The 16,752-nt window shown below is 33.8% G+C and overlaps 1 protein-coding gene across 4 annotated transcripts in view; it reads left to right on the top strand.

Moving 5' to 3' along the window:
- Positions 1–16,752, top strand: part of LOC145268693 (uncharacterized) — a 102,465-nt gene that overhangs the window by 50,720 nt on the left and 34,993 nt on the right. For all 4 annotated transcript variants that reach the window (XM_080124213.1, XM_080124212.1, XM_080124214.1 and 1 more), the window contains exons 2-4: positions 7,690–7,840; positions 10,340–10,482; positions 16,219–16,335. In XM_080124213.1, coding sequence (XP_079980339.1) covers positions 7,698–7,840; positions 10,340–10,482; positions 16,219–16,335 — 403 coding nt within the window. In that variant the 5' untranslated portion in view covers positions 7,690–7,697. The remainder of the gene's footprint in view (positions 1–7,689; positions 7,841–10,339; positions 10,483–16,218; positions 16,336–16,752) is intronic.

Below are 16,752 nucleotides of genomic sequence, written 5' to 3'. Positions count from 1 at the left end.
TACGTCTGGTTCGTTAAATGCACAAGTACCTTTTTTTTATATATATATTTTTTTTGTCTGAACTGTTTTTTTTTTTTTTCAATTTTTAACGTAAAAAGCGGGGGGGGGCAGGAATAAGGATTATTTGTACATTTGGTTCGTTAAATGCACAAGTACCACATATATATATATATATATACATATATATATATATATGTATATATATATATTTTTTTTCTTTTTTCTTTTTCTCTCCTGTCTAGTTGATTGAGTTTCTTTGTTGTATATATTTTTTTCAATATTCTGCTCGGCGGCTAAGTTCTTAATACTAACAGCCGCTTGATGGCACCAGAAGTGGCAGTCCTGTCTTGGGTCATCGAAACTGTGTTATCACTCTGGTTGACAGCTGATGAGAGCAGAATATTGCACATACTTTCATGTGTTGTATGATAAAAAAAAATAAGTAAAGAAATCAAAAGGATGTAGTGTTTACCTGATACACGCAATGGTAAACATCAATCTAATATAAATAGCAGTATTTATACATAGATAATTTAATCCCAACCGAATAAAAAAGCTCAATAGCTATAGAGAGTAGAGCTTATTATAAGAGAAAGAAAATTAAAACTGTAAGTTGAACTTTACAATCAAAATTTTTTGTTCGACTGAATACTCCAAAAAACAATTTCTAAAGTCCTTATTCCGCAGTGTTTCAAAGAATGCTATTCTTGCTATTCTTCTCCTCAGAGGACAGAAGGAAATCAGCAAATTATATTTGTAGCAATGCTAGAATTTGTTAGTTATGGCATTAAGTGAAACTGCAATTTATTATAGTCATAAATTGCCAAGAAAAACAAGTGATAAAATGTTTGATATGTAAAAAAAATAAAAACAAACCGCGCATAATATTTCAGCTTGCATGAAGATTCTCTCAAGGTAATCCGAAAGGCTAAAATAATTCTTTAGAGAGAATAAAGTCCAAAATTGCGCATATCAGTTAAACAGTACATCCTTTTGATTTCATTAATTTTATAAATATTGTTTTTGAAGAATTCAGTCGAACAATAAATTTTCCTTGTAAATTTTAATTTACAATCTCTATTTCTTTTACTTCCTTAGCCTTTCGGTCAAGATCAAAGTGTAGTATCTGTTCCGGCAGATACTGCAAGCTATGACTAGCTATGACTAGCAAAGACCAGATGTGGGGGCAACCCCACATGCCTGACCTTTAACCAGCTCCCATTTCCCACCTCTCGGGAGCTGGTCCCCCCTTTCCCTTCCCCCTCCCTTCACTCCTCACATTAAAAATTGGCCTTGTGCCTAATTTGCTCGGTGGGGGAGCAAATAAATACCATCTGTTCTTCAGATGCTGCACTTTCATTTCTTGTTCTCTTTCGGTGGAGGAGCAGTCCTTCACGACTGAGACACTTTTTTATTTTTGTACCTTTTCTCCACGTTAAAAAACGACCCTGGTGTCTAACTCTGTCCCATGGGGAGGCATAGTAAATAGGTACTTATATATATATATATATATATATATATATATATATATATATATATATATATATATATATATATATATATAAGCTACATGTGTGTGTGTGTGGACACGAATAGGCTCCTATATGGTTGACTATTTTAAAAAACTGATTACATATAATGATAGAAGATGTATCGAGACACAGGAATGAGTATGTTTGATCTGACAGAACGGTGGTTCATTAAAATTGTGGGGTCTGCGTTCGCGCCTGGTCCACAAAGTATGGAAATAAAAAAATTAAAAATTAAAAAAAAAACGTTTACAAGTGTTTTTGATATAGATGTACATAATAATAATTTGATAAATATGTTTTAACTTAAATAGGGATGGTATAATAAAATTGTGGGGTCTGCGTTTGCGCCTGGCCTCCATAGAATGGAAATAGGCACAAACTTTAATAAAGACTTTTCATATCTATCTGCGTAAGTATACTTTGATAATTATGTTTCAGTTTGAAGAAATATGGTATAATAAAATTATGGGGTGTTCGTTCGTTCGTTCGCGCCTGACCTCAATAGAATGGAAATATGTCACAAAGTTTAACAAGGTTTTTTAATATAGATCCACAGAATATTGTGATAAGTGTTTCAGTGTGAACATGCATGGCATAATAAATTATGGGGGTTATCTATTTTATTTTTACTTTCATCATATTTTGCTTTGGTTTTGATACCCTCAAATTCGAAGCTATCTCTTTACAACCCTTCCTTTTCATAACCTATCACACTTTCATAAATCAGAGTCCATTTTCTGTAGGCTGTTTTTAACCCAGTCAACGATGGGTACTTTTGCTCGTATATATATATATATATATATATATATATATATATATTTAGGCAGCATTTTTTCTCTTATGCATATTTCATTAAATAAAATACTTCATTTATTCACATAAATTAATATACGAAGATATAATTTTATGCATGAATTTTCAGTATTTACTTCAACAGTGCTCAATACATAGGTAGAGCTAGGTAGTAAGTTATGAAAATGTATATGGCAATTAAGTTACACAGAATAATCCGTGTTTCATTCTCGTAAGAATTCATCAGGTTTGACAGATTCTCACAAGAATAAAACGACCTGACGAATTCTCACGAGAATGAAACGTGGAATATTCTGTGTAGCTTTTATAACTATAACTTACTAATATATATATATATATATGTATATATTAATGGGTGGGGGTCTGGCTTTGCTCGGGTGTAAAATACGCTTAAATATGATATTTTAATTTGTCCAGATTTGGCATGTATTATTATAGCGTCGTGATTTTAAAAGTAAATAAAAAGTATTTAAGACGCCATCAGCTAGAATCGAAATCGAAACTGTAGCATTCAAAGCTGGTGACGTTACCACTGTACCAACGTGACATGTATATGAACTGATTAAAAATTAAAAATAAACTAAGATGGATGTACAAAATTTTTAACGATTTTTTCAAGTTTTAACCCATTTTTGACCTCCCTTAAAACAATTTTAACTGACTAAAGACCCATAAAAGAATAGTCCATACAAAATCCAACCATTTGAGGCCCCTAATGCCACTCTGTGACTTTTAGTTTCAGAGGAGATAGAGTTTGAAAATATGGAGAAAGGCAGACAGACAAACCGACATATAGCCGCTTACATATATATAGTTAGTTCAGTGACGTTTTGGACACCCTAGTGTCTGTAGGTATTTAATTATTATAGTAAAATATAATTATGACAGCCCCTTTAAGAAACCCGTTTCTTATCGTTGAGCACTTTCAGTTGAATTAAAGTCGGTCAATTTAGCTCTTATGCATAGATCATCGTATAACAATTAGATCACTGTCTGACTGACGTAAATGAACATTTAAAATGAAGATGTTTAAATTCAACGCTATTTCACGCGGTTAATGGTAGCCGAATGGATTAGGTCTCCGCTAATCGAGCCAGAGATGTCTCGTGGTGCGGGGTTCAAATCGTTGGACTGGTATTAATTGTGACACCCTGCACTGAAGATTCCCGAAAGGATGAAACGCTAGTGTCTGTAGGTATTTAATTATTATAGTAAAATATATATATATATAGCAATTTATAAAATATATATAGCGATTAAGCTACACTGAATCTTCGGCGTTTCATCCACACTAGGATTCCTCAGGCTTATGCGCGAATTCTGTGGTTGTTTATCGTTTTTATATGGTCCTCTTCTATTGAGGATTTAGTTAGCCAATCAGCTTTCTAGTATCCACCACGCCCCTTCCTATCAGCCAATGGGCATGCATTTTATTGGACAAAGGATCTGTTTTAAAACTAGGTTAGTGGGGTTTTTTTTTGGTTTTTTATTGTTAGTCTATATATAAATATATATATGTGTACATACATATATGCACACATATATATACATACATATATGTGTGATCGTTTATGTATATTCATGTTTATTTAATTTATTTATTTGTTTATTTTCTATTGTTTTTGTTAGTTTTAAAACTATTTTGTATCGCTATCCTAGAGTAAATTTTATTTTGTGAACACAGTTGTTTGCTATTTCTCTTCTACAGTTTAATAGATGTTGGGGTTCTTTAAAGTACAGGATAGCAAATTTTTCATGAAGGCATAATCTACATGGGTCGTCTAGATTCCTACACGTGGTAGCTTGTCTTATTATTTTCCATTCGACTATCGGCGAATGTCCGCTTTCTTTGAGTTCCCAGTATTTATTTGCTAGTGTTGTTTTTTATTGTCGAATGTACTTTTGTGGTCATAGTATCGGGTTTTGAAATCTAAGGAAGTCAGGCCTACGTAATATTTCTTGTTATTCGGGTTTTCTTTCGCAAATATTGTTGCCTGATAAACTAAGCTTTTAGTTAGACATTTATTTTGAACTGGGCAAAGTGTGCGGTGTCTACAGTTGCATTTATCTTGTTCATTATTAGTATTTTTATTTATAGTATGGTTGTTCTTGTCCGGGGTTGGTTTATTATTATTATTATTATTATTTCTGCTAGTGTTAGTTTTATTTTTGTCATGGTGTTTACTCTTCTAGAGTAAACAAACAAATCAAACAAGACCTAGAATTAAACCAGTGGGCAAATACTACCGAAGCAATAATAATAATAATAATAATAATAATAATAATAATGACAAATTTATAGATTAACACTCTCAGCTAAATCTCATTCCAAAATGAAATATTACTTTTATAGATGACTATGTGTGAAACCCTTAAAAAATCTGATGGAAAGAAAAGCAATCATTTTAATATTTAGAGTGGGAGATCAGTTTCAAATATCAATTTAATGTAAAATAATCGGTAATTCCAACATGCCAGGACGCCAGATTTCAATCAGCCATTTTAGTTTGCACAAAACGTATGCCAAAAAGTACACCAGCGTGCCAAATTTTATTCTGAAATAAAAACAAATTTCTACAGAAAATAGAACTTATTTGTAGATTTTTATCTAGCGAATAACCATAAAATTACATGTGAAAAACCACATTTACTATTTTTTAAATCCAACAACGGAGCTGAAGTCAATGTTTTGCTTCTAAAACAAAGCTAACTTTTTTGATAAATTTTTACCTGTTTGGAGCATTTTGTCTTATTTATTTTATCAATTAAAAAAAAATCGTCGCAGTTTTCTTTTTTTTTTTAATGTTTTGATTTAATAAAAAATATTGTTAGTTTGAGCATCCTAAATTTTGAGATGAAAAAAATGAATAATGTCAGAACAATGACAAATTGTAAAACAGCGCCCATCCTCGTAAGGAATCGTTAGGTTAAAATGCATGGAATTTATGTTACTGGATGTTTTTATTTTTGTATATACGTGTGGTCAAAGCAATCATATTCTTTGTTCTTCCCTCCCACGGTTTAATGTTTCCATTAGCAGGGTTATATATGTCTATAAAAGAGAATGGGAATTTCCTTGAAGCAGTGCTGGTCAATAAGTTAATTTTTTACTTAATTTACATATAACAAAATACTAAACGGGCACAGGAAGGTGTTCTTTCACTTTGCTTTAAATAATTTTTTATATAAGTTATTTACTAAATTAAAGTGTCTATTTTTTTTCTATTTCATACGTTATACTAATATTTTAATTCCAGTATTTTCAGCATGTCATAATTTTTTAAAAATATACTTTTTTTTTTTTTACATGTGAGTCACCACTTATCAAGGCCCTGAGGCCACTCGAGGATAAGGGTTATTGAGTGTACAGTAATCAATGGGATAATATTATATTAGTCGTTATTAATGGAAATTTAGTAGATTGGATTACTTAAGGGGGGCGGTTCATCAAGAATTTGTTTATGTTGGACTTGAAGACAAACGGAAGAGTTCCACAGGTGTGCAGTTCTAAGAAAGAAGTATTGCTTTTACAGCGACTGCATATCGCCTTTTCAAAAATATTATCCGTTACCTAAACTTCAGGTCTGTTGGTTTGATTTTGGATTAATTTATGGTTAGAGTTGAGTTGGGGTATTTTTTCTGGGAAAAAAGCTCAGCCTGTAGAGGCTATACCGAGTAATGTAGAGGTTATGTTTTTTTTTAAATTATATTTTCACTCCAAACAAGGCACACTGCCACTTTGATGTAAGGGGCTACTATAAGGGATATAAGTTTCAGGGATACTATGTAGGGAGTTGAGCAGCAAGATGTCTGTTTACATTACACTTGAACTTCTGCATGTCAGTACAGTCGCGTAAACAGGAACCAGGAAGGGAATTCCAAAGTCTAGTAGTTCTGGGGAAAAAAACTATTAGAGTAGAAGGCTTTTTTACATCTAAGGATCTCTACTGTGTAAGGGTGGGATTTTGCAGCTTGTCTGGTTTGTCAGCTGTATTTACGTCATGGCGGCACAAGGGCTTGTAGTTCGTCGGAGCATATATCATTAAAAAACTTGTAAGATAGGCAGAGGGATGCAACATTCCATTGATCGGACAGACATTGAAGCTTAGATGACAGTTCGAGACCTATCAGGTTGGCGACTCTCTTTTGAACTCTGTCCAGGAGTAAGAGACTAGTAGCAGATGCACTAGCCCAGATGTGACAACAATACTCCATACATGGGCGAATGGTGGCCTTGTAGAGGTACAGGATACTTTCAGGCATAAGTAATTTTCTAGCACAGTAGAGAGAGCTCACCTTCTTTGCAGCAGCCTTGGCAATGCTTTTGATGTATCTGTTCCAACTTATGTTCCCTGTGAACGTTAAGCCAAGGAGTTTGAACAAAGTACTTTCAAGTAATGTATCTTTAGCCATAGCTATTAGTGATTGAGAAGGTTTCTTGTGATTATTTAAGGAAACAAGCTTAGTCTGGGCAGCATCCATTTTTGTCAACATTCCACTACAGACTGGAGGTCTTCCGCTAGGGTTTCCACCATCATCTTGGATATATGTTCATTCTTTTTCCCCTCATGCCTGTTATAGAGCGTGGTGTTGTCAGTAAATATGCCCATCTCAGAGACTATTTTATCAGGGAGGTCATTTATGAATATCAGGAATAATAATTTGTTAATTTTCTATTAATTGTTTCTGTTGCAAGGGCAAACTAATGTGCTTGGGGTTCTTTTGGGGCACCGTTTCTGATAGAGCTTGAACGTGGAGAGCAAGGCATTGCTAAAGCACATTTTAGAAAATAAGACTGTTACACAGAAGAGACGTTGCGAGCCTATCCTTGTTTTATCGTTATTTTCATGGCAGGTGCTCGTCTGAACTCCAATCTCTGGTCCCCCCTCGCCAATCTTTCACGAAAAACACCCGTCTAGCTGAATCCACTGTGAAAAATTTCCCCCACTCTATATCTGTGCCTAAATCAAAATGCGGATTCCATGAACAAAGCTTCTTTCTTAGAACTGCACGCCTGTGGAACTCTGTTCCGTCTGCCTACTTCCCACCAGACTACAACTTGGATGTCTTTAAGTCCAACGTTAACAAATTCCTAATGAACCGCCCCCTTAAGTAAACACTTCATCAAATCTCCACACTAACGTAATGTACTTGCAATAACCCTTATCCCTGAGTGGCTTCCGGGCCTTGATAAGTGGTGATCACTGTGTAAAAAAAAACAAATATTTTAAAAGATAATTAATTAGAATGTTTTGAAAAATAATTTTAAACTCAAAACCCCTGTTGCAGGCCTCGAGTAGATATTACCTTGTTACACGAAGATATTTTATTTATTTCATTGCAGATTTAATAATGCTTGGGACCAAGGAAACTATGGAGAAGACCCCATTCGGATTAGCCATGCGGAAAAAGTTCCTTTTGGATGAAGAGACAATTTTCCTAAATCATGCGTCTTACGGAAGCATTCCAAAAGAAGTAGCAGATGCTCACAACAGGTAAAATAACATTATATATATATATATATATATATATAGTCCTCCACAAACAGACTGTTTCGCTGTATCACAGCTCTTCAGTGCATTTAGACAAGCAACTAATTCAAGCCAGGATTGAAACTCGACCGCCTAGGTGACAGTCAGTGCTTCTAACCATTACACATTATTTTACTGCTGCTAAGATGAGTATGTAAAATTACAATTATATATATATGGGACGATTCCAAAATTTCTCCTGCTTCCGATCCAATTACTGATTCCATTCTAAATTTTCGATTCTGATTCTTTTAATATTTAGAAATATTTAATTAGAGACTTGTTTTTTGGGTTTTTTTTCTGGTAAATTTTCAAATTATTACATAAATCTCCATGTAATTTCCAGGTATATTTTTTTCTTAAACGTTTTCCTTGTAATGTATTGCAAATTGGAAGACAACAAAAGATTTATTTTGATTTTAAACAAAGCCAAATTGTATCAGTTCGTAGTTAGTATACAACATGCTACTTGAAAGTTTTCATAAACAGTTGAAAATAGTCGACGATTGGTAGGTAAAATGAGAAAATTATGTAAGAACAAAATATTAACAACGACCCCCCATTATTGTTACAGACGAATTTCTAAATAATAATGTTACTATTTAGAAAACCATTTTTAACATGGAGAGGGCGTTGGGCTTCGTTAACTATTATGTGCCTTCCTTCTATGAATGTTTAAATTTTATTTTAATTATATAAATTTGGTGGGTTATTAAATTGATTTGCTTTGCTGTAAAAAAAAAAAAAAAACGAGATACAAATAATAATTACTAGCGAGACCTGTGGAAATTCCACAGGGCACTCATTCATATGTAATATATTGATGTTGGTATTCATGGCGTAAATAGAAATGCTCTGCTATTATTGTAACTCTTGTTAAAACTGCAAAAGTATTTATCTAAGCTAGCAAAGATGCCCGGTGTAGCCAAGTCATTAAGTAGGTTTAAATATGATATTTTAATTCTTACTGATTTTTTATATATTATTATAGAGCTAATGTTCTATCGATTTTTATATGTTATAAAGTAAAAATTTAATTTATTTTACTCATATAAAATCGTAAATTATCTTACTCGCTACTTAATTCAGCTGAAAAAATGCGAAGCTCGCGGTTTGTTTACAAACAAACGTTTGAGCCCTCTACGAGTGGTGGACGGATGTTTATTTAAATAGACATTCGGACAGATTAATTTCGGCCACCGATTCCATAGTCAGGGGGTAGAGCTGCCGACTGTCATCACGACGGTTCTAAGTTCGATCCTCGGCTTGGGATAGGTGTTAGTCTAGCGGCACTGATGAGTTGTGAAACAACGAAACAGGTCTGTATGTCGATGACTAAAATATATTTTATATATATATATATAGATTGATATATAATTTAGAATGACAAATACTTTAAACAACTTTTAAAAGTTTTTTTTAAATTATTTGTCATTGTATATTTTTTTATGAGTAAAAATAAAAGTTGTTAAAATTGTCATGTTCCGACTAGTCAGCTTTGCCTCGGTTTGTTCCCAAAACAAAGTTGTTTAAAAGATGTTTAAATTATTTGTTATTCTAAATTATTAAAAAAAAAAAAACAATTAATTAAAATTTCCCCGAATGAACTCCATAAAATTATTTGTCGTTCTAAATTATAAAAAAATTAATCAAAATTTCTCCGAATATACTCCACATAATTATTTGTCATTCTTAATTATAAAAAAATTAATTAAAATTTTTCCGAATGAACTCCACAAAATTATTTGTCATTCTAAATTATAAAAAAAAAAATGAATTAAAATTTCACTGAATATACTCCACATAATTATTTGTCATTCTAAATTATAAAAAACAATTAATTAAAATTTCTCCAAATGAACTCCACAAAATTATTTGTCATTCTAAATTATAAAAAAAATATTAATTAAAATTTCTCCATATGAACTCCACAAAATTATTTATCATTCTAAATTATAAAAAAAAATTTAAAATTTCTCCATATGAACTCCACAAAATTATTTATCATTCTAAATTATAAAAAAAAAATTAAAATTTCTCCATAAGAACTCCACAAAATTATTTGTCATTCTAAATTTATAAAAAAAATTAATTAAAATTTCTCTGAAAGAACTCCACAAAATTATTTGTCATTCTAAATTTATAAAATAAATTAAATAAAATTTCTCTGAAAGAACTCCACAAAATTATTTGTCATTCTAAATTTACAAAAAAAATTAAATAAAATTTCTCTGAAAGAACTCCACAAAATTACTTGTCATTCTAAATTTACAAAAAAAATTAAATAAAATTTCTCTGAAAAAACTCCACAAAATTATTTGTCATTCTAAATTTACAAAAAAAATTAAATAAAATTTCTCTGAAAAAACTCCACAAAATTCTTACACTTGTAATCAAATTAGCATATGTTCCTCCTTATGCTCGAATATTTACCCATTTTTTTGTTGTTGTTGTTGTTGCTAGGTATCGTGCTGAGTTGCTTTCTTGCCCTGATCTCTGGTTTCGAGTAAACTCTGTTGAACATGAAAAAGTGACGCGGTCAAAAGTTGCTGAATTTGTAAACGCAAAGACAGAGAATCTTGTTCTTGTCACTAATGCCACCATAGGTATGTATAAAATTACCAAAAATTTGCATGAATGACAGTTTGCATAAATGACAAAGGTTTACTTCTACTTGTGCAGCTGCCATAGCGCAAAGGCAGCATGCATACCGCAAATTTAACCAACATAAGTCCAGATCAAACAGACAGAAGTATATAGAAGCCAGAAGTAACTGTAAGAAAGAAATAGCGACAGCTAAGAGAGAATTTACTGAAACCACCAAAAAACACATCGAAGCACAGAAATTAGGAACCCCTGACTTCTGGAAAATCTATAACAGTTCGTTTCCTTCAATTCCATTCGTTTCATTATTTTCTTGTAGCGAGCTAGGGTATTATATCCTGGTCCGTTACAACATCGACTGAAACGTCGTGAAAATCACACTCAAGATGAGAACAGTAGTTCGATGAATGATAATGCAAATAACTAATCCTCATCTAAAAAAAATTCAGAAACGTCATGTATGTTTATTTATTTAAAATTATAGCAGTTTATTTCGTTTAAAAAAAAATATTCTCCGTTTTCTTTTGGTAAAAAAAAAAATTGTTAGTTAAATATACTTTTTTTTTTTTTTTTTTTTTTTTTTTACAAGGGTGTCACCACTTATCAAGGCCCAGAGGCCACTCAAGTATAAGGGTTAATAGGTATACATTAGTCATTGTGATTTTAGCATAGTAAACAGTGGGAATTTTGAAACTTGGATTACTTAGGGGGACGATTCAATCAGAACTTGTTCACATTGGACTTTTTCTTTTTTTTTTTTTTCATAGGTATCAACTCATTATCAAGGTCAAAGAGGCAACTCAAGGATAAGGGTTAAAGAGTGTACAGTAGAAATTGGACAATATAATAATCATTAGTAATGAAAATTTGTTAAATTTGATAACTTATATGGAACGGCTCATCAAGAACTTATTTACGTTAGACTTGAAGACAACCATATTGTAGTCAGCCGGAAAGCAGGAAAACGGAAGACAATTCCACAGGCGTGCAGTTCTAATAAAAAAGCTTTGTTCATGGAATCTACGTTTAGGTTTAGGCACAGATAAAGAGTGGGGGGAATTATTGATAGTGTTTACAGCTAGACGAGTGTTTCTTGTGAAAGTTTTGCGAGGGGGGACCATAGATTGAAGCTCAAATCAATAAAAACGAATATCACCTTTTAAAAATGTATTTATTTTATTGTTTTAGTGGACGGGACAACTTAATTTGATTTTGGAACAATTCATTTTAAAATGAGTAAAGCGTATTCTTGTATTGTTTTCTAGTAGATGGCAACACTTAATTTAATACCTACTATTAGTAGTGTTAAAACCAACGTTGTGTTAGTGTTTTTCAGGGGAAGTAACTCTGTAATAACGAATACTGAATTGTGTCCTTTTTTATAAGACTAGCATTTCAGCCCGGCGTTGCCCGGGTGTTTGAAGGTGTATGTTGAGCAAAAAAGAAAAAAAAAACAGTGAATTTTTAAAAACTTTCACCCCTATTATGACCCCTTAACATTTATTGTTTTGGGCTCAAATCAAGTTATTAACCGATCATAAAGATTTTCCCAAATCTCAGTACCCTGTATATAAAATTTCGAGTATAGATTAAAATTGACAGTTATTGCGTAGGGAAATGTACACATACAGACACACAGATACACAAACAGACAGATACACAGACACGATCACTTTTATAGATATACTAGTATGGGTGCTCGGCATTGTGCAGGTATTTGGAGGTGTATGTTGAGCAAAAAAAAAAAAGCGGTCAATTTTTTTAACTTTGACCCCTATTATGACCCCTTAAAATTTATTGTTTTGGGCTCAAATTAAGTTAGATCCATGTCCAAGGAACCTTTATCTAAAATTTCAAGTGCGTAGACCCAAAATTGTCAGAGGAGTTTGGTAGAGTTCTCAAAGGTCAACTCGTTGAACTTTGCCCCCTTAATCGCCAAATTACTGGTCGGAAACCAATCACATCGATTTTTCCAAATCTCAGTACCCTGTATATCAAATTTCGTGCCTGTAGACTAAAAATTAACAGTTATTGTATAGGGAAATGTACACATACACACACACACACACACACACACACACACACAGATACACAGACATGTTCACTTTTCTAGATATACTAGCATTTCAGCCCCGCGTTGCCCGGGTATTTGGAGGTGTATGTTTGCAAAAAATAAGTTGTAGTAGGAAGGCAGTCAAATCGGAAGTGACATAGGTTTAAATTAAGGCTAGATAATCGACAGGAGTGGATGACTTTCAAAAATATCGGCGAAAAAAGAGACCCCCCCCCTGTAGAAAAGTGCCCAGTTTAAGCTGAAGATATTAATATTTTTAGCCTATTTTTCGATATTTGTCGTATGAAAGGTCGAACTTCAAAACTATACTGATCTTGGTAAAATCCGTCGCCTTTGTCAAAAGTTTAAGTAAGACATGCAAACATACATACATACATACATTTATATATTGGTAACTAAAAATTTTCAACCCAAACCGATTAAAAAGCTTGCCCTATCTCTGAATACCCTTTATGTCCAATTTCAAATGTTTATACCAGAAATTGTCTGAGTAATTTGGTAGAGACCGCAGAGGTCAATTTTATTTTTTACCTTTGACCCCTATTATGACCCCTTAAAATTTATTGTTTTGGGCTCAATCAAGTTATTAAGTTAGATCCATGTCCAAGGAACCTATATCTAAAATTTCAAGTGTGTAGAACCAAAATTGTTGGAGGAGTTTGGTAGAGTTCTCAAAGTTCAAATCGCTGAACTTTGACCCCTTAACAGCTAAATTTCTGGGGTAAAACAGATTACAAGGATTTTCCAAATTCTCAGTACCGTGTATATCAAATTTCGAGTCTGTAGACTTAAAATTGACATAGTTATTGCATAAGGAAATGTACACAGACAGACACACAGACACGTTCACTTTTATAGATATACTAGCTTGGATGCCCGACGTTGCCCGGGTTTTGGAGGTATATGCTGAGCTAAAAAAAAAAAAAAAGCGGTCAATTTTTTAAAATTTGACCCCTATTATGACCCCTTAAAATTTATGTGTTTTGGGCTCAAATCAAGTTATTAAGTTAGATCCATGTACAAGGAACCTATATCTAAAATTTCAAGTGTTTAGACCCAAAATTGTTGGAGGAGTTTGGTAGAGTTCTCAAAGGTCAAATCGTTGAACTTTGACCCCTTAACAGCCAAATTTCTGTCCGAAAACCGACCACAAAGATTTTCCCAAATCTCAGTACCCTGTATATCAAATTTCGAGTCTGTAGACTAAAAATTGACAAAGCTATTGTGTAGGGAAATGTACACACACACACACACACACACATGTTCACTTTTATAGATATACTAGCATTTCAGCCTGGCGTTGCCCGGGTGTTTGGATGTGTATGTTGAGCAAAAAAAAAAAAAAAGTGATAGTAGGAAGGCAGGCTGGAACCCATACCGCAAAGGAGGAAAGGAACAAGGTAAAACCTAATGTCTATGCTGTTACGACCACCGCCAAACCGGAAGAGACATTTTTTAAAATTAAGGCTAGACAATCTAAAGGAAAGGATAACTTTAAAAAATATGGGCGAAAAAAGTGACCCCCCCCCCCCCGTAGAAAAGTGTCTAGTTGAAGGGGAAGATATTAATGTTTTTAGCCAATTTTTCGATATTTGTCGTATGAAATGCCGAACTTTAAAACGATACTGATCTTGGTAAAATCCGTCGCCTCTATTGAAAGTTTAAGGCAGACATGCAAACAGACATACATACATACATTTATATATTGGTAACTAAAGATTTTCGACCCAAACTGATGAAAAAGCTTGCCCTATCTCTGAATACCCTTTACTGCACACTTTTTACGCAAATATTATGCAAGTATAAATCATGTAGAATATCTGCATGAATATAATTACACGTAATAGTTAACTAAAGATGATCATTCCATAAAAAAAACCAAAAAACTAATAGGGAATTAATTAAAATGAATTTTAAAAGAATATGCAAATTAGCTAGATCTTTTGCTAGTGAATGCATTTCCACAACCCATATATAACAAAATTGTATTTTCTTTTTAAATAATAGAAAATAGGGTTTTTAATATGAATGTCAATACACAAAAAAGAAAAAAAAAAACGAATATATAGTAGTAAAGACAGATGACGTTCATATGAAAACAATTTTAACCCAGAAAAGGAATTTCTGGAAAAAGATAAATTTTATTGTTTTTGCTGTGTTTGAAAGAATGATGTTATTTGTTGCTGGTTACGAGAAATAGAAAGAACACTGCGAAAACTATTTATTTACAATAGAGAAAAATAACGATATTGTTGTTAATGTACGTCCGCCATCTTGCTTTGCTCTGTCTGTCCTGTCTGCCAAGGGAGACAATCTTATTCTTTTAGAGTTATTTCCCTTTATTTCCTCTTAAGTTTTTAGGACCCTTTTTAAAAATTGTTTTTTCGGTCTTCAGTTTGTAATCTTCTTGGCCTTCGGGACAAGATCAAAGTGTAGTATCTGTTCTTCGGATGCTGCACTTCATTTTCTTGTTCTCTTTTGGTGGAGGAGAAATCCTTCACGACTGAGACAATTTTTATTTTTGTACCTTTTCTCCACGTTAAAAAACGACCCTGGTGTCTAACTCTGTCCCGTGGGGAGGCATAGTAAATAGGTACAATACATGGAAAACTAAGTTTCCCAATTCTGATTAGGACAATTTTCCATTCCAGATTAGGACAAAAATATATTTGTTTCGATCTTTATTCTACAGGGTGGAATGATAAAGTTGTCGCTCTAAAGAAAACAACACTACAGCTTTATTCTAAAACTTTTATTGAAAAAATCGATTTAAATAACTTGATTATGTAGTAGAGTTGATATTTACTCAAGGTAGCCACCTTTAACCTCAATCACCACCTCAATACAGGTCCGGAACTGGGAGCATGTTTTTACACAAACACCAGCAAGAGTTCTGCGGATAGTAGCAATCAGGCTGGTTTTGGTGTTGTGGGATGTCATGTTGATGTTCTCGACATATGATCAAACGAAGCAGTCAAGTGGGTTCAGGTTGGGGGAGGAGGGGAGCAGTGAGAAAAGAGTACAACGTCGTAACACTCGTTCTGAAGCCAAGTCTGAGTCTCTTTGGACTTGTGGGCCAGTGCTGAGTCCTGCTGCTATACCCAGGATCTGCCAGCAGCCACCTGATTGCACCAGGGGATCACCACACTCTTCCGTACAAATAGGTACACTTTGGTGTCGACTTTCAAGCCGACTTTGAAGATGTGAGGCGGCATGATGTGGCCCTCACTTGAAACCATACCAAAGACCATAACCGTGGCCGGAAATTTTGTTTTCATTGCCCTGGGAACGTCCCTGTTATTTGTTACAATCCAGCAATGCATTTTGAGGGTGCTGGCAATGGTCCTGTTGTCATTACTTGGATTGGTAGAAAGCTTGAGTTGTGTCACTTTCAGACATGATAGAAGGCTTTGATTGCTCTTGGGATTTGTACACAACTGGTCAACTATTACATGGTCTGCAACAAAAAAATGAAAGCCGGTTTTCATGAAATGGAAATGTAAGCATATCGTCTTTTCTAGATAATTTTATTGCATTCCACTCTGTATTAAGTTGGGTTGGTGAAAGGTTGAAAGGTTGAATTGAAAATCCAATGGTATAATCGGTAATCCAAATATCGAAAAGTCCATCAATGAGTAAAACGTATTTTTGTATTGCTTTCTAGGTGTGAACACTGTGCTAAAGTCTATAACACTCAAACCAGGCGATGGCGTGATGGGAACGAGCCTCACCTACCCAGCAATCACAAACACCTGTCAGCATCTCTCTGATAAACTTCCAGGTAAATATGGCATTTAGTTCTATCCCACTGCAAGAACTGTGACACCAGGGTTGGAAAGTTGGATTGAAAAGTCAGTGCCCCCCTTCTCGGCGACACTGTGACCTTCGAAACGTGCCTGGGCAGCCCCGTCGGCATTCCCCTGTGAGGGCGCCTCAGGCGATTAGCAATAAACTAAGCTCTTCTCAAAGAGAAAAGGCAAAAGTCTGGGAGGGTGGACCTCCTAGAACTGCGCAGAACTTTAACTCCCAGCGCAAAATCAACTAGGGACTGGATCATTATAGGAATGATCTAATCACTGTTGATTTTTTGGGGGCCCAGGATAAAAATCCTGTGCCAGGTAAGTATATAGTTTTTTTTGTTTTCTTTTTTGTTCATTATTTTTATGTACTAATATGCTTATCCAAGGCCCAAAGGCAA

This window comes from Euprymna scolopes, chromosome 44 (genome assembly GCF_053919585.1).
Source record: "Euprymna scolopes isolate OS-2025 chromosome 44, ASM5391958v1, whole genome shotgun sequence".
NCBI classification, from domain to species: Eukaryota; Metazoa; Mollusca; class Cephalopoda; order Sepiida; family Sepiolidae; genus Euprymna; species Euprymna scolopes.
The sequence above is the reverse complement of the archived record's forward strand: the minus strand, read 5'-3'. Positions and strand labels throughout refer to the sequence as shown.